Here is a 22,466-nt window from a genome sequence, read left to right as displayed (position 1 = left end):
CATGCGAAACTCTATCAAACGCTTTGGCGAAATCGATCAATAAGAGAATAGCGACACCTTTCTTATCGATTGCAAGCGCAACATCGTCATGAACTTTCATGAGAGCTGTTTCAGTGCTGTGGTTTTTGCGAAAGCCAGATTGAAATGGGTGCAAGTAATTCATATCAGCAATGAATTGTGAGATTTGATCTTTAACTATCTTCTCAAAAGCTTTAGATAGAACGCTTAGCAAGCTTATTGGGCGCAAATTCATAATATCCGAGTTTCCTCTTTTCTTAAGAATTGGAATAACTTTCACGCGTTTCCATTGAGATGGGAATTTAGATGTAGAAATTATTGTATTGAATAAATGATGGATGAAAGGCAATGCTAGTGGTAAGATGGTTTGAAGAAATTTAAGGGGAAGAAGGTCAAGTCCGACCGCATTGGACTTAATAGAAAACAAAGAGATAATAATATCATTGCAATCAATTTGACCAAAATGAAACGAATTTTGGGAGTGAGAATAATGAATAATTGAATTGTCGATTTCAGAGAAATTTGATGCAAAATAATTATTTATCTCTTCTGCCGAATGAGCAGAGCTACTATTGGATGACTCTGAACTTGAAATTCCAATGTTTTTTATATTTTTCCAGAGTTGCTTAACTGGAAGGTTTGTGTTAATGCGTTGTCTATCATGAAAGTATTTAGCTTGTCTTATAAGAGAAGTGACAAGATTTCTCATTCTATTATAATGAACTCGATTTGCAGAATTCTTGCAGTTTTTCCAATTTCTGTAGGCTAGATCTCTATTAATTATTGCTCTTTCAATGTCAGAGTTAAACCACGAATTACATTGAGATTTTTAAAGCGAAGAGGAAAAATTTGTTCATGAATTATATATAAACGATTATTTAAAATGTTGAGAAGAATGTCAGAGTCATGAATACTTTTAAATTCATTTAAGTCGATGCGGTTGAAAGCTACATTTAGTGATTCCTGTTCATAATGATAGTAGTCACGAAACCAATAACCCACAGACTCGCGGCGTGAAGTTATATCTAAAGTGGCAAAAACTAGATCATGGTTAGAAACACCAGGCATAGAAATTTGATTGCATTTAAGTACAGAATCTGGAGCATCAGTTAACAATAAATCTAACAGTGATGAGCCGTTGTTGTGATAAAAAGTTGGTTCATTATTTATGCATGAAAGTGACATGCTAGAAATTGTTTCCAAAAACTCATTTGTTCTTCTGTTTTGAAAACGAATATCGGTATTGAAGTCGCCAATAAAATAAGATCTTTCATAGTTCATACAAAACTCTTCAATGTGGGATCGCAAACTGTAAGAGCAGTCTAACGTAGGTGGATTATAGTAAACAGCTAGTAAAAATCTACTATCACCACAAATAACTTCTAATATAAGAAACTCAGTTGTATAACGACCTTCATTAGTTGCTAAATTGTTTGAACTTTTAAGTATTCGACACGTTAACCTTTTTTGATTGAAATATACACAGATTCCACCTCCATGGCGATTCCGATCATTACGCACCACGTCGAACCCTTGTATTGCAATTAAGGAGTCATTGATGGAGGTATCAAGCCAAGTTTCAGTAAAGCAGATAATATCTAATTTGCTACCAATTATGTTTTGTTTCAATTCTTCAAGTTTTGTAAACCGTCTAGCACAAAGGCTCTGAACATTCATGTGGCAGATATTGATTTTATCACTCAACATTGCAGCATTCATAACAGCTTTAGGTATTAATGGATTTGCTGAGGCATGATTAGGTAAATCATCCATAATCAAAAAGAAAAACGTAACAGATAGAAAATGATTTAGTCACCACACCAAAAACAACAGAATAAATAATAGTCAATTATTGTGTGAAGATTTATTTGGTTTAGCAGACAGGGATTAACTGGTGCTACCCAAGTTTTGCTGAGAAAACTTTTGTATATATATTTTGTTGCTATCTACTATCAATAATTCGCCAAAAATCCTTTTTGCAGACAATTTCCAAAAACATTGAATATTACGCCCTTTTAAAACGTTAGTCTTGATTTCAACATTTTCAAAATATTGTATTCGGAAAATATCACAATCATATATTTTGCCTTCCTCACCTTCCCAGTCACGGCGTTTAAGCAGGATTCTAGCAGCGTTCTAACAGAGGTGGATATTCTTACAACATTCTAGCAGAAATGTTCCACCGTTCTAGCAGGATTCGGGCAGAACCAGCTCTGCTAGAAAATTTCGTGACTGGGTTACCGAGGAAAGGCTATAAAATCACTCGAAAAATGAACTTTTTAATTCGACCTGACTGAGCCGATTTTGACCGTATTGGCCTCATTCGATTCGTCTTGGAGTCCCGTACGTCCCTATTGAAATTCATAATATTTAGTAAAGCACATCAAAAGTTATGCTTAAAAAACTGCTGCATACAAATTTCACAATTTGCAAAAAAGGGTGGTTTTTGCATGGAAACCTGCCATATCATATATTTTTAGAAAGGTTCTGAAATGACCTTTCTTGTGGATTAAGAATTAAGAAATTAAGAAAGATCTGACTTACCTATCTTAAACTACAAGCAATTTAGAAAATGCTCTGAATATACATAACCTCAATCTATTTCCCCACGACGGTGTATGTACAATATTGACAAAATGTCTGTAGGCAGTCTGTTTTTTTAATCATCACTTATTTTTATTTGGTGCTGCGATCACGTTAGGGGCGATCCATAAACCATGTGGACACTTTAGGGGGGTTGGTATCTCTCTATAACTGAGAGAAAAGCACCAACCACACACAAAAAAATATTTCCGAATGTTACATCATTTATGATGTAACATTTTTGCACGTCATTAAACATTTAAATTTAAGTGCAATTTGATGTAAATTTGCAACAAATTATACGTAAAAACACGATTTTACATGTGATTCAACCGTATAGGTCGAATCTCAAGTTTACATCAACTGAGTTTACATTCGATTCATTTTTTCCGTGTCGAGTAAATTCACATTTTTTTTTCTGTGCACCTAAATGTGGATTAAGTAACGTTTTTTTCTTTAAGCCGCTGATCTCAGCAACCAGAGGTACAATCGTCAATGTCTCTTAGACAATTTAACAGCAAAAAAATAATTTTATGAAAAAAGAAAAGGTCACTCATGGTCACTATTTTTCAAAATCAAAAAACTCCAAATGTTTCACGCAAATCGAACTTTTTCAATTCAATTTTACATTAAAAAATTAGGTAAAAAATAAAATGTCTGGGAATTCAAAAAAGTGTGCGGTCGTGGTTAATAAATGGTTTTCATGAATAGTCCTTATCGTAAAATTAATAATAATGGACAGGTGCCAAAATTGTATGGAGACCTCTTAGATGGAGACTTGTATGGGTGAAACAATGACACACAATGGCTTCTTCGGTCATAGGGAAGGCCCCCACAATGTTTGAGCCAATAAAGGTATAATTTGAAAAATTAACGATCAATATGAACCATTCACGTTTTGTGAACTAATTTTTCTAAGTGTATAGACTAATTTCAAAATTAAATTGATCACATCAATCAAAATTTTCGGCACTCTCCGCAAACGTCAAACCAGTACTATGTTGCTGCCGGATCTTTTTCCGGATCGCTTTTGAAGAAGATTCTGCAACAATTTTGTATAGTTTGATGTTTGCGTAAGGTGCGGTTTGTAGGTTAGAATTTTGACAGCCAGTGTGCACTGTTTACATATTTGCCACGTGTAAAATGTATTTGCGAATTATTTACTGCGGGAAACCTCCTTCCCGGGACATGTCTTAGCATATAAATTACGATCACCCAAAGCAAATTAAATTAATGGCCACACGTATTGTTATCGTGCGGGCAATCGCAACCGCGTGCGAAAGGTATGAGTTCCTTTTCTTGGATTCAATCGAATAATTTAGTAGCGCAAATCTTCAAGTCATGCGAAAATCAGAATAGGGGCCATTGTCTCGCGGTGTGGTCGTAAATTAGTTATAATTCAACACCACGCGCAACACGTGTGCCTTGGTGCGAAAAAGAATTTCTCAGGCCACGATCATGCGGCTAGAAAGGCTCATTGAACCGGCCTCTAGGTTTGTTTATTGGACACACGCGGCTGGGGAAAACCCACCGTCGTAAAGATCTTTGTCACGTTTCACGGATAAAAAATGGCAAAACAAACATTATTTAATCAAAATCGTAAATTTATTCAAATTTAACAGAGTTATGCTCAAAAGTGCATATTGCGAGCCCGCTCGATGTCGCTCCCACGGTTCTTCACCTTCAGCTTCGGTCCCACCGGCAGGCTCATGGCTTTGTCCATGTTGCGCACCTGCTGCTGGTAGATTCGATCCCGGGTCGAGGCCGGAAGCTCGGCCGAGCTGGGCACCCGCCGCAGACTGGGCGAGTACGTCGGCACCTTGAACACCTCGTCCGGCGAGCTAACCGGGGTCCGCTTCGACCCGGAAGACTTGGAGGCCAGATCACTTTCGCTGCTGCTCGTTGCCGGAGTCCGCGTGCGCTTCACGGTCAGCTTCTGCATGTTCCGCTCCAGCGTGGCCACGCGCAGTGACTCCGTTGAGCCTCCTGCCGCAGAGGTTGATGAAGAAGGCGTACTGCGGGAACCCCCCGGGGACTTGCGACGCTCGTACAGCTTCCGGATCAGTGCCGTTTCCTCCAGAATGGCCTTCTTCAGCGCGTCCGAGTGTTCCTTCAGCTTCTTCATCGTTTTCTTCTTCTCCTCGTACTTGGCCAATAGGTGAACCTTCCCGGCGATAAACTTGTCCATCTTCTCCATCTGGAACTGGGTCACCTTGTAGGACTTGGTCAGCTGGTCGCTCTGGTCAAAGTACTCCTTCAGCTGTTCCGGCATGGTGGCGTCGTTCAGTTCGATGATCCGCGCTTCCCGCTGGCACACGGAACAGGCGGTGGCACTGCCCGTGACACATCGCCGGCAGACCATGTGCCGACAGGACGAGATGAGCAGCGTGCCGACCTCGTTCGGGCGGCGGAAGCAGAGCTCGCAAAACTTTAGGACGTTCATTGCCGGTTGATGAAAACACGTGGTTGGAGAAAGATTGTGAACTTTGCTGGTTGATGCCTACTTTGATAGTGGTTTGACAGCTGATGATCGAGAAGAGGGATAACCTTGGAAGAGACGCCGATCCCTTCAAGCTCGCCAGCTTTGACCGGAAATCGAAACAAACGACAAAATAGAGTCGTCATGTACAAGTAATTTGTGTGTGTGTTTTTTTTAAACAATAATTGTCTTAGGATCTTGGAAGTCGTGCAAATGTTACATAAAATGGTGTCTAGAAGCCAAATATAACCAAATATGCGAGAGAATTTATAAATGACTAAGGCGTCATCCATAAAGTATGTCACGCTCTAGGGGGGGAGGGGGGGTCTGCGCAAGCTTAACATTCAATGTTATAAGTATAGGAAAAGTGTGACAAAGGGGGGGAGGGGGGTAAATTTTGGCTGATTTTAGCGTGACGTACTTTATGGATGAAGCCTAAGACATTATTTGAATTGAATTTTGGCATTCTCAAATTAAGTTCAATAAAAAATCTAAATTATTGAAATATGGAATTTCCAGCAATGGAGTCACCATGCATATAATCCGTGCTAACAATATTGCCGTTTTCAACTGGATCACACTCAGCTAGTGACAATGTCTAACTTAAGCACGATCACTCAAAGAAACTTGTCGCGGGAATTCCAGCCATCCGTCCGGTATCAAATTGACGATACGTGGATGATTCACGCCATTTTTTGCGGGCTGGTGACAAACCTGTGCCCGAGCGAGAGGTATCCAATTGAGTTATTTGTATCGCGAATAAGATCGCGCGAAAAAAAAATAAATAAAAAATTGCAAGGTGTCGTTATCACGTTTTGTCATGTGACGCAATTGGAACGAGCAAAAGTTCACTGGAAATGCAATGACCATAAAATAAAGCGGGACATTTGGGGAGTTTTCACTCTGCACTGATGTTGGTGGTGACGAATAAGAAGGTTTTGTATGGAATGTGGTTTCCGTTGCGGAACTTTCTTGTGTCACATGATAGTGCTGTATTTACGCATTGTGGTTTAGTTTTAACCTAGGATTTAGCTCTTTCTAAGCATTGTGAATCGTGACTGTTTAAGCTATCAACTTTTATTTTGAAATTTGTAGGACATAAATATTATCTATACACTTAGATTTTTTTTTCACCGAATTCGCTAAAGTTTACCGAATTTTCAACTGCTTAACAGTTCGGTAAACTGATAGTTACCAAATTCGGTAATGAAGATCATTATTGTTCTTCGTACAACCGATATTCGGTAAAATGTTGTTCATTCATTGGTTTACCGAACTAAACTTTACAGAATTATCAACTACAGAATTCGGTAAAACAATCTAAATGTGTATGTTATCAATTTCATGTAGTTTTAAAAGGTTGGGTATTATATTAATTTTAAATTTTCAACCAAGTTTGTTTCTGAAATCTCGCAAGAAGTGCAAAATCATGTTTTTTGTACATTTGCTAACTAAAAACATACACATTCTCTCTATTTATTCCTAGATGGTATTTTACAAAGCCCCAGATCGAAACTTCAAACACGAACAAAAGCTGCGAACCGAAAATAATTATTGACGTTTTGGAATTTGACAGTCTGGAACGCATGAGATAAAAAAAATCCAGACTCTAAACAATAGGGTCTGAAAGCTCTATTTTATTTTTTACATAAAACGATAAAAGACTTCCCAGAAGAAAATTCTGATCACTCAAGAATTGTTCTTGATTTTCATGCATACACACTGAGATTTATTTTACCGAATTCGGTAAAATTTACCGAATTATCAACTGCTGAACAGTCCGGTAACTTACCGGTAAATTAACGAATTCGGTAAAAACATACCAAAATTCGGTAATAAAGTTCATTATTGTTCATCGTACAACCGAAACTCGGTAAAATGTTGTTCATTTTGACAGATCGTTCACCGATTTTCAACTACCGAATTCGACTAAAAATTCTAAGTGTGTACAAATAATTCTAGAGTACTTTTTAAAAACAACCAATGCGCCATGGGTTTCCTATGTACATAGCACTTATGAAAAAGTAAGCGAGAGTTGGCAAGCGACATTTTGCGATGGATCAACTTAAATCCCCTGGGAACGGGTTGTCAAGCAAGATGATTTCTTTCAAGAAAGACCACGTTCCAATTTCCCAAAATTAATTAAAAAAAAAAAAACATTTCAAACTCGTGGTCGTTCAAAGTGTCATTGCACAACAAATTCTGATGTTCGTTTTCAGTTAATATTTACAGAAAACTGTACTTCTGAAATTTTCAGTAAGTTTTTCGTTGCAATAACTTGGTACCGAGTTGTCGAAGTTTGCTGAAATTTCAACAAGTTTTCATTTACTGAAAATAGTACCTAGTGCAGATTTCAGTAAATCTTACTGAATTCAGTAATGAGAGTTAGTGTGTGTGCTTTAAAAAAACTTAATCTGTGTGTGCATTAAAATCGGGATTTTAAACTCAATTAAAAATAATTTGTTTTTTTTTGCCTAGGCTGTGGAGGCAGAATTAGGGTCCCTCTGACGGGGAAGTTAGTTTGAATGCTAATTGTAATCGATGATACAAAACCCAACTGACTTCAGAACTTCCAGGACTTCAGAACAGAAACAATTTTTTAACAAATAATAAAATTTTAAATTTTTTGCGATAAAAATTTAATTTTCAATTCAATTCAATTCGGTTTTATTGGTGAATAATCAAGATACAATAAGTGCTTTTGAGGTACATAACAGAGTTTTGGAGATCCTTTCAGCTGTGTGTTACATCATAATCCATTTTGGAACAATTATTGCTTGTAAATAAAAGTGTCACCAAGAGTAAGAAAAATTTAAAAAAAACTTACTGAGATTGCAAGGGAAAGGGGATAGAAATAGAGAAAGCTTAGAACTAGATCACAGATTTTTATCCTTTGTAGATGTGCTTGATCATCAGCTCCCCAAGGGCCAGGAATTGCTCCGCTTTGTTACGGCAGGTCCGAAATCGCGTCATCATCTCCCCTGCGAGAGCAAAGAACTCTGGCAGGGTAAAGAGATCTTCCCCGGTAACTTCTTGCTGGACCGCATTGCCGCTACCGGCAGCGACCACGCTGGCGAACGATCGCCCCCATCCAGGAGGGAACGCTGAGCTGTCCGCTGGAACCGAACGATGACCAGCTGCCGTCACGGTTACGCTCGTACTTCGCTGAGGAGGGTGGGACGCTGCTGCTTTCTTCTTCCTCTTTTTCTGCTCCTCGAGGTAGTTTTTCCGTGCGCTGCATCCACGGTAGTTGCTGGTATGGTTACCTCCACAGTTGGCGCACTTGATGCGCGCCTTCGTTTGCTCTGCCTTGTCCCCCAAGTTCGCTTTGCACGGCAGTGCACACGCCTCAGAGAGGTGTGATTCACCGCACTTCACACAGTTCCGCGAGCCGTGGCCGAATTTCTGGCAACGGTGGCATTGTGCTGCGTCCGACGGGTTCTTTGAGTAGAACCGCCAGTTTACCCAAAACCCGTCCAACGCCTTAGTTCGCCGCAGGTCTTGAATCTTGACGGTGCCGCGGTCGAAGTACAACAGGTACAGTGTGTGTGTGTACCTGTGACTGTGGTCTTCCGCGAGAGGACTTTTATGTCACGCGGTGTTATGCCAGCACCCGAGAGGTCGGAGATCGGGCGGTCTTGGTACCCCTGCAAGACGACCTTAACGGCTGTCTTCTGCACGGGGTCGAATGTGTAGAACTTGAAGTTTTTACTCTTCAATTTCTCCAGAACCAGGTCGAAGTTCTTTTCGTCAAAAGTGTAGACTTGCACTGCCGACTTACCGATTTTCAGACAATATCCGAGGCCTTCCAGCAACTCGTCAACATCGTCCGCCAACGTGTCCAAAACAAAAATTGGAGGTGGTCTACGTTCCGCTGGAGAGTTGTTCTTTTTTGACGTCGGCACTTTTTTCCGTGCACGACCATCATCGTCGTCGTCGTCGTCGGTAGTGCTGCTACCGTCGGTGTTGTTGTTGTTGTTTTCATCGTCGCTCAGCATCTGGAACTCGTTCCTGATGGGGATGTTGGCGGATGTTGATGTGCCACTGGTGGTGGCACCGGAAGTACCGGAACGGGTTCGCACTGGTGATTTCGGAACGTATCCGGGATGTAGATACTTTTTGTCGATTCCATCTGCGCTCACGCTCCCCTGCGCGATGGCGGCCGACACGGCGTTGGTTTGTTTACCTTTTTGCACACGGCCGGTAGACGAACTTCACGGGTTTTTCAAGATTTGTATGGGAAAACTAATACTGCAAAATTTTGAGATAGGGAATTCACGAACAACGTTTTATTCAGTTCAAAAAGTACACAATAAAAATTTAAAATGTTTTTATTTTTGGTGTGATCTGAAGAATCACACCATGGAGGGTTTGTTACTTATTTAAGTTTACAACTCCCATGAATACATTCAAAACTCCTCCAACTCACCATTCTGGGCAACCTGCGGATCTCCCGGTGGCAGCTGGCCCCTTCCGAGGCTCGCCGCAGCTTGTAGCGCGCGGGAACAATTTGGATGTGACTCTCCATGGCTGTTGTAATGCAATTTTCAGTTGCTTGACCCGCGTCAAGTTATTTCATTCACGAGTCAAATTTGTTTACTTTAGGCACTTTTTTGCTCGTTCCGTTGGAATGCCATTCAAATAACTGCATTCACATTATTTTATGAACTCTGCTGGTGCAACGACAACGACATATTATAACTGGACACTGAAAACTGAGATGGCCCGACCTGATTCGAGCGCATTATAGGGTTGCTGGCACAGAGAGTGGTTTTGTTTTGCGTTGTATTTGGTGAAGGGTTTCGGGGCAGAGAGGGCACTCGCGAACTCTTGGCTGGTGGAACAAAGAGGATCTTTCACTGAAACCTGATCTTCGCGCTCTCAGGCTACACACAATGTTGACCAATGTTCCAATAAGGGCACTTGGACGTAATTGATGTTTTATTTTAATTTCACTTGGCGGAAACGACCAGCCAGTTATTTGACCGATTTACGACGCTGTTTCGATTTAGTGCACGATCACCAAGTCTGGTTTTTACGACCTCCTCTTAATCGTAGGGTCCAAATCGTACTAAACTTCTTCGCCTTACCAATCAACTATTCAAAACGTTCAATGTTAAACCCCACAAGGGCACAGGCCACCCCCTTTCAGACCCGGGGTGACATTGTACGCAAGTCACACGCGTTTAGTTCCGATAGAAACTGGTTCTTCAACCGCGAGATCGCGCGCGCCGTATTCAAAGTCATCTCGCTCAAGAGCGCTTCGGACCTGAACTGAACCGGCGCTGAACCACGGTTCGAAGCCGTGACCGCGGTGGAAGGTACAACTTTGGCACACAGACTTGCCAAGTAGTAGCTGCTCCCACAGGTTTTTCTTTTTGGTTTTTAAACTCAGTTGAAAAAAAGATTTATAATGTTTTGTAGAAAAATTTGTAGCCCTTTTACAACGATTTTAAACAAATTTTAATATTCATTAGAGTTGTAAATTTGAACATTTCCAATCTTATTTCAATAAATCCTTATTAAGGTAACCAAGTGTACTTTCAACGACGGCCGACCATCTTGGGCCGCGGGGGTTCGTTTACTGGATTTACTCTTTGCGCAAAGTACTACTCCGCTGACTTTGCTTGGACGTTCTTAATGGCAGTGCGAGAAACATGGTCGGGACCAGGGACTATAAGTTGTATACAATACCTTCTTTGAAATCTCTCTCACTCGTTTTGTGAGAAGAGGAAAGTGCGCTTGGAGAGTAAATCACTTGGAAGAATACTTTTTCTCGAGTTTCATACAATTATTATAATATTTTTTAAATATTTTTGTGTAACGTTTAAGTGATTTGATTAATCTGTATTACGACCATCAGCATGAATTAGTCTCTTCATTTGATTAAATAGTGGCAATTTTTATATTTTTGGCAGGTTAAACACCATTTTCAACCAATTTTTGATCTTTAAAAAGCATAGGAAAGAAAAAATTTAAAATTTAAAATTTTAGAAAATTTTAGTGTTGGAAGTTTGACTTGTTTTATGGGGTCAACTTTGGCTGTATTTTTTACAAACATTTCCTCTATATTATGTGAAAATTAGTATGCTGTAATTTTTGTAGTGTCCCAGACTATGCCTCTGCGCATTTTTTTTTTACAATTAAAATGATAATAGTGCCATTCTACAGCAAAAAATAAAATGAAATAGTAACTGTAAAAACATGAAAAAAATAGTTAGGCAAAAAGTAATAATAGCATAAACTAAACAAGATAAATGCAAATTAAAATACTAAAAATTAAAAAAAAAACAAGAAAAACATAAAACAAGAGAAGTAAAGTTTTTCGTAGAACGAAAGTTGCTCAAAATTAGGAGGTCAAATTAGGAGGTCAACAAGGGAAAAACAAAAAAAATCGAAAAAAATTTAGGCAGTAGCTGGTTAATGGTGCACAGCTACCAAGGAAGTTGTTGTTTTCTTATGTCAAAATTGTCTAACTTCAACCGTTTAATTGTTAAAATCGTCAAACTTTTTTTGCAAATAATGTTGTAGACAGAACATTAGGGAATTAATTCAAAATTATAACGATAGTTTCCGTAGCTTTGAAGGCACTCAAATGAGCGTAACAAGCTCTGGTTGATGTGCACCGTTAAATGCAAAATATAAAAGCATTTTATTCGGAAAATCTATTCAACAGATTTTTCTTTAATATTTTTCCACATCTAAAATGCATACATTTTCTCTAACTATTTATGTTTGATGAATGCAAAGGCTTCATTTTTTCTAGATAGACACGTATTTGAAAGACTGCAACAAACTATCAGTTTTATGCCCCTTAAAAAATTTCCCAAATATCAATTTATAACTTTTTTTCTGAAAATATTCATTTTCATTGAAACAACTTGTGCTATCGATAATAAATCATCAATAAACATTGTTTACTTTTATTTGCATTTTAAATCAAATGGAATATTTTTATGCTCGCCTTTTTGGGGACACGGATTGGATGAGCCGCAAAACTTTCGGTTTCAAAATATTTTCGTCAATTTATAGATATTTGCGGAATTTTTGACAGTAATTTTACTGTTCGTTAAGTATAAAGCATTTTCATGACATTTGACATTTATTTTGTTGCCCTCGTCTTCGATGTATCCTAGAACTTACAGATTTTAATTTACTTACAACTTTTACAGTTTATTTTAAAATGCAATTTTTTTACATGAGCAATGAAATGGCAAATATAAAAGAAATCTATCTTAATTATTAACGATTCGCAAAGAATTGTAAGTGTTTGAAAGCAAGTGAAAACTGACATAAATCGATTGAAATGGGTTTGAACATATGAGATCACAAAAAAATATTTAAAAAGTCCAAATTGTTCATTTCAGAACAAACGCAACATTCTTGTTTTATTATCTGTAGCCAGAGTTATTTTCATTAAGATTTTTAAAAGACAGTTCTTCCTTGCTGAATAGAAAACATCACACAATAATATAAAAACAAAAAGAATCAAAACGAAAGGAAAAACTTACAAAAATTTTTTAGAAGTCACGCTATTTTTCATTTCACAATTTATTTAAATAAATTCGTACGTCCAAATAAAATGTACATACTCACAAAATATTACGATAAGAAATTAAATTTTGTAACTTCCTAGTTTTATGTTTAGCAGTTTTTCTAGCACAGTTTAAAATAAAATATTTGTTTTGGTTGAAATTTGATAGTCTGAACATTTCTAATTTTCATTAGTTATTTTATTGTTTAAATATTATTTGTTGCATTCCCTTTCAGTCCCCAGGGTCACAACAATAAATACCGGAGCAAAAAGTGTATCTCTTTGTTTACCACTCAATTCCATAACGGTTCCAAGCCTAGTACGGTAGTCTGTCTGAAAAAATCCTTTCATTTTTTCACTAGACACATGGCCGGCTGGCGAACAAAAACAAAACCGGACCGGACTGGAGACGATCCAAAATATAAGTAGCATCCTCTTCGCAACCTCGTTCCACGCAAGTTTGCAGGTGGGCGATTCCCTTGAATTTACTTTTACTTCCAAACAGTTGGCACAAAAAAACATTGTGAACCGGAAAAGATGAACAGATGTGAAGAATTTGAACGACGGGAAAAGTTGCCACCCATTTTTGTGAAAACATCGTCATCGGATTCGGTGCGAAAGTGGCTGACCGGGTTTATCAAATCTGGTGCTTTACGAGCTTCCATCCGCTTGTGTGCTGATGGACTCAAAATTCTGCTACCTACCAGAAAGGATTACAACTACGTTCGGGATTTCCTGAACAACACAAAGATTGAATACTACAGCCATGACGATCCAGGTAAACGCCCCATGAAACAGGTCCTCCGAGGCCTGTACGACATGGATGTGAGTGTGCTGAAAGAAGAGCTCAAAACTCTGAAGTTGAACGTAATCGAAGTCTTCAAGATGACGAGACACAACAAGGACATCAAGTATCGTGATCAACTGTACCTGGTTCATCTCGAGAAAGGATCGACAACGCCGTCTGAGCTGAAAGCAGTTCGGGCAATTTTCAACATCATCGTGACTTGGGAACGTTATCGTCCAGTGCACCGTGACGTGACACAATGTTCGAACTGCTTGCAGTTTGGGCATGGTGGAAGGAACTGTTTCATCAAGAGTCGTTGTGCAACCTGCGGAGGTGAGCACAAAAGTCAAGCTTGCGAAACAATCAACGAGAACATCGAGGCCAAGTGCTTCAATTGCGGCGGCGACCATTCTACCAAGAATCGGAGCTGCCCAAAACGAGCTGAGTTTGTAAAAATTCGGCAGCAAGCGACGACGAGGCACCAACCAAATCGTCGCAAAACACCACCAGCATACACGGATGTGGATTTTCCTGCTTTGACGTCACCTGGAGCAGGATCTGTTCGAGTGGTTCCAAATCTGCAGCCATTGCCGTTGAATCAGCGGCAAAAAGTTGCAGAGAATACAACTCCTCCAGGCTTCAGTCAGCAACCGAGGGAAAACCAACCAGCATCAACGGGCGAAGGCAGTAGTGACCTGTTTTCACCACAAGAACTTCTGAACATTTTCATCGAGATGACAACAACACTGCGTGGGTGCAAAACTCGCCAGGAACAAGTAAGAACGCTTGGAGCATTCATCTTAAAATACAGTTCGTAGTTTACTCGTTCTAGTGATTTTGAATATTTCAATGAATTTGTTTTTTTAGTTCTAAGTTAGAATTAGTTGTTAAAGTGATTTTTTTTTTACCCAAATGTATTCGATTCAATGCAATAATGTAAAACAATTTAAAGTAAATAAATGAATGTGATCAGTTAATAATAAAACGAAAAATACAACAAAGATGAAGAGCATTAGGCCATACCACTTAGCATGTAAAAGAAATGTAATTATTATAAGAAAGTTCAATAAAGACATATTTAATTTAAAAAAAAAAAAAAAATGAACAGATGTGTAACAGAATCGTTGACAAAGTTTTATCGATATTACATCAGGAACTGAAGAATTTTCATCAGTTTCTGGTAAATTTTCATCAGTTTCACATTTTTATAATTTTTCAAGGTAAAATTTAAGCAACCAAATTTTTTAACATTCCAATATTTTTTCTGTGTAGTGCACAAACTGAAATATCTGGGAAACACTTAGTACATGATTCCGGTAGCACAAGTATTGCCAATCTATCTTGGACGCTAACTAGCGTGAAACGTGATTAAATGTAAATATTCTCTGAACAGCAGAGAACCGGTAGTAGCTACAACACTCCTCGTGTCAATTTGCCACTTTAATTCATAAATGCCATTTAAACGTTTGCAACTTTGTCACTGTATCGACGGCGTACAATCAGTGAAGATCTCGATGATAGCCCGTGGCGGACCGTGCCCCGTAGAAGGTACATTAATTTCATCAGTTAAGTACGTTGTGCCAATAAATAGTGTCGCTCTGGCAAATGGCTGGTGAAAATCGATAAACTATTGGCACATAAATCAAATGATTTAACTTGGTGATGTTGCAGCGGCTGCGCGCGTCCAAACGAGATCGTGGTCCATGTGGACAGTGTGTGTGCCGGTTTGGGTAATATATTCTTACTCAATCACTTTTAGCATTCATCAAAATCAGTTTAACGCGAGAAGATGTCATGAGCGGGGGGTCTTGCAACCCTGGGAAGACACAATGACAAAATACTGACAAATACAATTTGAAAAATCATTTTGCCATTAAAAACTATATATTTGAGGTAACAAAAGTAACACTTTCATACTGTTGTAAAATAAAAACTAACTTAATCCACCTATGTGGTTGATGCCTTCCTCACTACTTCCTTTAAAATTATCTGGAAATATTTTTTATCTTAATTATTAATTCTTTGGAAAATACATCATAACTTAAACAGGGTTGAAAGATTCAGACTCGGATGGTCTCTCGAATACCTTTCCAACAAAAAGTCGGTTGATGGATCCGGAAATTTTTCAGACAAATAAGGGAAATCCGGCTTTAAAAAAGTACTTCAATATCACTTAAGTCAGGGGAGCCCAACCTTTTGGCCCTGCGGGCCATATCACATTTTTTCTGAAGCAGTGGCGGGCCGGAACTAATATTTGATAAAAGTTGAAAAAGTAATCACATTTTTTCCAATTTACTTATGATTGCGTTTTTTTTTAAATTAATACATAAAAGAACTAGTGTTGCAAATATGATTCATATATCTTGATTTTAAGAATGAAAAAAACAAAGATAACATTCAGAAATGTGTTTATTTACCTTATGTTAATTTTTGTTTGTTTAAAATTGTATAGATACTGTTTTTGACGATTGCAATTAAACATCTTGATATATTTTTTTTTTTATAAAAAAAGCATTCATATTTCTATGATCGTTGCAATTTTTTCAAGTTTTGATATATTGTTTAATATTTTTAAAATATTTGCAGTGATCTATTTTTAGTATGAATAATTTGATGTTTTAAGGTTTTTTTTAAATATCACTGAAAAGTTTTTCTGGAAAATACATTAAATACGCTTACTTATTTATTTAAAAAAAGAAAGTAGAAAAAAAACTTCAGTTTGAAGTAAACACAGTTAAAACTGAAAGAAATAACATTTAGCCTGTAAATTTTAAGACAGCAATCCAAGTTTTTTCATAAATTTCACAATTTTACGAAATGGATAATTTTGTTTTCCTGCACAATTTTTCAGTTAAAAACTAACTTAATCCACCTATGTGGTTGGAGCCTTCCTCACTCATTACCAACAATGGCTGTACACAAATTTCATTTATTTTTTTGATCCGGAATAAAAAAGTACATAAATATAACTTAAGTGGCCATATCTCGAGACAGGGTTGCCAGATCTTCAATGATTTAGGCTCGTTGGAAAGGTTTCTTGATAACCTAACCAACGATGGGTCGGATGGTGGATCCGGACATAGTTTACATACATTTAAGTGAGATCCGGCTTCCAAAAAGTACATCAATATCACTTAAGTGGCCATATCTCGAGACAGGGTTGCCAGATCTTCAATGTTTTAGGCTCGTTGGAAAGGTCTTTTGATAACCTAACCAACGATGGGTCGGATGGTGGATCCGGACATAGTTTACATACATTTAAGTGAGATCCGGCTTCCAAAAAGTACATCAATATCACTTAAGTGGCCATATCTCGAGACAGGGTTGCCAGATCTTCAATGTTTTAGGCTCGTTGGAAAGGTCTTTTGATAACCTAACCAACGATGGGTCGGATGGTGGATCTGGACATAGTTTACATACATTTAAGTGAGATCCGGCTTCCAAAAAGTACATCAATATCACTTAAGTGGCCATATCTCGAGACAGGGTTGCCAGATCTTCAATGTTTTAGGCTCGTTGGAAAGGTCTTTTGATAACCTAACCAACGATGGGTCGGATGGTGGATCTGGACATAGTTTACATACATTTAAGTGAGATCCGGCTTCCAAAAAGTACATCAATATCACTTAAGTGGCCATATCTCGAGACAGGGTTGCCAGATCTTCAATGTTTTAGGCTCGTTGGAAAGGTTTCTTGATAACCTAACCAACTATGGTTCGGATGGTGGATCCGGACATAGTTTACATACATTTAAGTGAGATCCGGCTTCCAAAAAGTACATCAATATCACTTAAGTGGCCATATCTCGAGACAGGGTTGCCAGATCTTCAATGTTTTAGGCTCGTTGGAAAGGTTTCTTGATAACCTAACCAACTATGGTTCGGATAGTGGATCCGGACATAGTTTACATACATTTAAGTGAGATCCGGCTTCCATAAAGTACATCAATATCACTTAAGTGGCCATATCTCGAGACAGGGTTGCCAGATCTTCAATGTTTTAGGCTCGTTGGAAAGGTCTTTTGATAACCTAACCAACGATGGGTCGGATGGTGGATCTGGACATAGTTTACATACATTTAAGTGAGATCCGGCTTCCAAAAAGTACATCAATATCACTTAAGTGGCCATATCTCGAGACAGGGTTGCCAGATCTTCAATGTTTTAGGCTCGTTGGAAAGGTCTTTTGATAACCTAACCAACGATGGGTCGCATGGTGGATCCGGACATAGTTTACATACATTTAAGTGAGATCCGGCTTCCATAAAGTACATCAATATCACTTAAGTGGCCATATCTCGAGACAGGGTTGCCAGATCTTCAATGTTTTAGGCTCGTTGGAAAGGTCTTTTGATAACCTAACCAACGATGGGTCGGATGGTGGATCTGGACATAGTTTACATACATTTAAGTGAGATCCGGCTTCCAAATAGTACATCAATATCACTTAAGTGGCCATATCTCGAGACAGGGTTGCCAGATCTTCAATGTTTTAGGCTCGTTGGAAAGGTCTTTTGATAACCTAACCAACGATGGGTCGGATGGTGGATCCGGACATAGTTTACATACATTTAAGTGAGATCCGGCTTCCAAAAAGTACATCAATATCACTTAAGTGGCCATATCTCGAGACAGGGTTGCCAGATCTTCAATGATTTAGGCTCGTTGGAAAGGTTTCTTGATAACCTAACCAACGATGGGTCGGATGGTGGATCCGGACATAGTTTACATACATTTAAGTGAGATCCGGCTTCCATAAAGTACATCAATATCACTTAAGTGGCCATATCTCGAGACAAGGTTGCCAGATCTTCAATGTTTTAGGCTCGTTGGAAAGGTCTTTTGATAACCTAACCAACGATGGGTCGGATGGTGGATCCGGACATAGTTTACATACATTTAAGTGAGATCCGGCTTCCAAAAAGTACATCAATATCACTTAAGTGGCCATATCTCGAGACAGGGTTGCCAGATCTTCAATGTTTTAGGCTCGTTGGAAAGGTCTTTTGATAACCTAACCAACGATGGGTCGGATGGTGGATCCGGACATAGTTTACATACGTTTAAGTGAGATCCGGCTTCCAAAAAGTACATCAATATCACTTAAGTGGCCATATCTCGAGACAGGGTTGCCAGATCTTCAATGTTTTAGGCTCGTTGGAAAGGTTTCTTGATAACCTAACCAACGATGAGTCGGATAGTAGATCCGGACATAGTTTACATACATTTAAGTGAGATCCGGCTTCCATAAAGTACATCAATATCACTTAAGTGGCCATATCTCGAGACAGGGTTGCCAGATCTTCAATGTTTTAGGCTCGTTGGAAAGGTCTTTTGATAACCTAACCAACGATGGGTCGGATGGTGGATCTGGACATAGTTTACATACATTTAAGTGAGATCCGGCTTCCAAATAGTACATCAATATCACTTAAGTGGCCATATCTCGAGACAGGGTTGCCAGATCTTCAATGTTTTAGGCTCGTTGGAAAGGTCTTTTGATAACCTAACCAACGATGGGTCGGATGGTGGATCCGGACATAGTTTACATACATTTAAGTGAGATCCGGCTTCCAAAAAGTACATCAATATCACTTAAGTGGCCATATCTCGAGACAGGGTTGCCAGATCTTCAATGTTTTAGGCTCGTTGGAAAGGTCTTTTGATAACCTAACCAACGATGGGTCGGATGGTGGATCCGGACATAGTTTACATACATTTAAGTGAGATCCGGCTTCCAAAAAGTACATCAATATCACTTAAGTGGCCATATCTCGAGACAGGGTTGCCAGATCTTCAATGTTTTAGGCTCGTTGGAAAGGTCTTTTGATAACCTAACCAACGATGGGTCGGATGGTGGATCCGGACATAGTTTACATACATTTAAGTGAGATCCGGCTTCCAAATAGTACATCAATATCACTTAAGTGGCCATATCTCGAGACAGGGTTGCCAGATCTTCAATGTTTTAGGCTCGTTGGAAAGGTCTTTTGATAACCTAACCAACGATGGGTCGGATGGTGGATCCGGACATAGTTTACATACATTTAAGTGAGATCCGGCTTCCAAAAAGTACATCAATATCACTTAAGTGGCCATATCTCGAGACAGGGTTGCCAGATCTTCAATGTTTTAGGCTCGTTGGAAAGGTCTTTTGATAACCTAACCAACGATGGGTCGGATGGTGGATCCGGACATAGTCTACATACATTTAAGTGAGATCCGGCTTCCAAAAAGTACATCAATATCACTTAAGTGGCCATATCTCGAGACAGGGTTGCCAGATCTTCAATGTTTTAGGCTCGTTGGAAAGGTCTTTTGATAACCTAACCAACGATGGGTCGGATGGTGGATCCGGACATAGTTTACATACATTTAAGTGAGATCCGGATATATGTGAAAACACATTTTTATATATAACTTTTCACCTCCGTGTACGCACGAGTGCAAGCAGCAGTCAAGTGCTCAGTGCTCCATCGTTTTTTCGAAATTTTTCGCCGTAATTTACCTTGATTAGCCGCGAGTTTGCTCCAGCAGCATGCCAAGGGCCGGCCGTGGCCGTGGCAGTTCGAGTGCGGCCTCGAAAACCCGCGAAGTTCGTCTACCGGCCGTGTGCAAAAGGTAAACAAACCAACGCCGTGTCGACCGCCATCGCGCAGGGGAGAGTGAGCGCAGAAGGCATCGACAAAAAGTTACTACATCCCGGATATGTTCCGAGATCACCAGTGCGAACCCGTTCCGGTACCTCCGGTGCCACGACCAGTGGCACATCAACATCCGCCAACATTCCCATCAGGAACGAGTTCCAGATGCTGAGCGACGATGAAGAAAACAACAACAACAACACCGACGGTAGCAGCACTACCGACGACGACGACGACGATGATGGTCGTGCACGGAAAAAAGTGCCGACGTCAAAAAAGAACAACTCTCCAGCGGAACGTAGACCACCTCCAATTTTTGTTTTGGACACGTTGGCGGACGATGTTGACGAGTTGCTGGAAGGCCTCGGATATTGTCTGAAAATCGGTAAGTCGGCAGTGCAAGTGATTACACTGAGCAAAAAAGATTTCGACCTGGTGCTTGAAGAACTGAAGCGTAGCAACTTCAACTTCTACACATACGACCCAGAGAAGCCCCCTGTTAAGGTCGTCTTGCAGGGTTACCAAGACCGCCCGATCGCCGACCTGAAGCGACACCTCTTGAACGCCGGAATAAAACCGCGGGAGATTAAAGTGCTCTCGCGCAAGACAACGGTCACGGGTGTGCACACTCTGTACCTGTTGTACTTCGACCGCGGCACCGTCAAGATCCAAGACCTGCGGCGGACTAAAACATTGGACGGTTTTTGGGTAAACTGGCGGTTTTACTCCAAGAACCCGACGGACGTAGCGCAATGCCACCGTTGCCAGAAATTCGGCCACGGCTCGCGGAACTGCAACCTCCGGCCCCGCTGCGTGAAGTGCGGTGAATCACACCTCTCCGAGGCGTGCGCACTGCCACGAAAGGCGGACTTGGGGGACAAGGCAGAACAAACCAAGCCGCGCGTAAAGTGCGCGAACTGTGACGGCAACCATACCGGCAATTACCGCGGATGCGTCGCGCGCAAGGCCTACCTCGAGGAGCAGGAAAAGAGGAAGAAGAAAGCCCACCCTCCTCAGCGAAGTACGAGCGCAGCCGTTCCTGCAGCTGGACAGCCTACGGTTCCAGCGGACAACCCAGCGATCCCTCCTGGATGGGGGCGTTCGTTTGCCAGCGTGGTCGCTGCCGGTAGCGGCGATGCGGCCCAGCAAGGAGTCACCGGGGAAGATCTCTTTACCCTGCCGGAGTTCTTTGCTCTCGCGGGGGAGATGATGACGCGGTTTCGGAGCTGCCGTAACAAGGCGGAGCAATTTCTGGCCCTCGGGGAGCTGATGATCAAGCACATCTATAATTGATTATTTTTGTCTGTGATCTAGTTTTAAGCTTTCTCTTTATCTATCCTTTTCCCATTGCACTTTCTGTAAGTTTTTTGAAAACTTTTTCTTACTCTTGTCAATTCCATAGTTATAAGTAATAATTTTTCGATTGAATTACGATGTAAAACACAGCTGAAAGGAACACCAAAACTCTGTTATATACCTAAATGAACTCATTGTAACTTGGATTATTCACAAATAAAACCGAATTGAAAAAAAAAAATATATAACTTTTGAACTACTTATCGAAACTTCAAACAATTCAATAGCGATGTATGGGACCCTAAACCAAGTCGAATGCAACCGGTTTGATCAAAATCGGACCAGCCGGTGCTGAGAAAACTTGGCAAGAATTTTGAACACATACATACATACTCACACACACACATACACACACACACACATACACACCCACACACAGACATTTGTTCAGTTTTCGATTCTGAGTCGATAGGTATACATGAATATAGGTCTACGAGCTGTTTTTCAAAAGTTCATTTTTCGAGCAGGATTATAGCCTTACCTCAGTGAGGAAGGCAAAAATATCAAGATAAAAATTATGAGAATTGAATCCAAACATGATATAATATGTTAAAATTTGAACTCAAGCTTATTTTTTTTAATTCAGACAATAATTTTATTTATTTAATACTTCATGGACAGCCTTAAAGGCCGGTCATAGAACTATTTTCAAAAGCCGTCGCGGGCCGGATGCAATGGCTTCACGGGCCGGATCCAGCCAGCGCCGGCACGCGGGGCCTGACTTAAGTGGTCATAACTTGATACAGTGTTGCTAGATCTTCAATGTTTTGGACTCGTTGTAAAAGTTTTTCGATTACCTAACCAACAATGGGTCGGATGGTGGATCCGGACATAGGTTACATACATTTAAGTGAGATCCGTACTCAAAACAGTACTTAAATATTATTTAAGTGGTCACAACTTGAGACATCGTTGCTAGATATTCAATCTATGCGACCCTAAACCGAGCTCAAAAAAATCGAAATGTGCAATTTTGGTAATTTTTCAAGCATTTTCTACTAAAAATTTAGTAAATTGGGCATAAAAACATCCCTTTGAAAATATGTATTTCAAAAAACTGATCGAA

The 22,466-nt window shown here is 39.8% G+C and overlaps 2 protein-coding genes across 3 annotated transcripts in view; both read right to left on the bottom strand.

Moving 5' to 3' along the window:
* The window catches only part of LOC6036544 (NAD(+) hydrolase sarm1), a 143,536-nt gene that overhangs the window by 98,820 nt on the left and 22,250 nt on the right, over window positions 1-22,466 (bottom strand). The gene's annotated exons all lie outside the window — the stretch shown is intronic.
* On the bottom strand, window positions 4,206-5,116 carry LOC119770627 (zip homologous protein 3-like). The gene has a single exon (XM_038265873.1). It carries the CDS (start codon window positions 5,042-5,044, stop codon window positions 4,232-4,234), a length of 813 nt encoding a protein of 270 aa, XP_038121801.1. The 5' UTR covers window positions 5,045-5,116; the 3' UTR covers window positions 4,206-4,231.

Source organism: Culex quinquefasciatus, chromosome 3 (assembly GCF_015732765.1).
Source record: "Culex quinquefasciatus strain JHB chromosome 3, VPISU_Cqui_1.0_pri_paternal, whole genome shotgun sequence".
NCBI lineage: Eukaryota > Metazoa > Arthropoda > Insecta > Diptera > Culicidae > Culex > Culex quinquefasciatus.
This window is presented reverse-complemented; position numbering and strand designations above follow the sequence as displayed.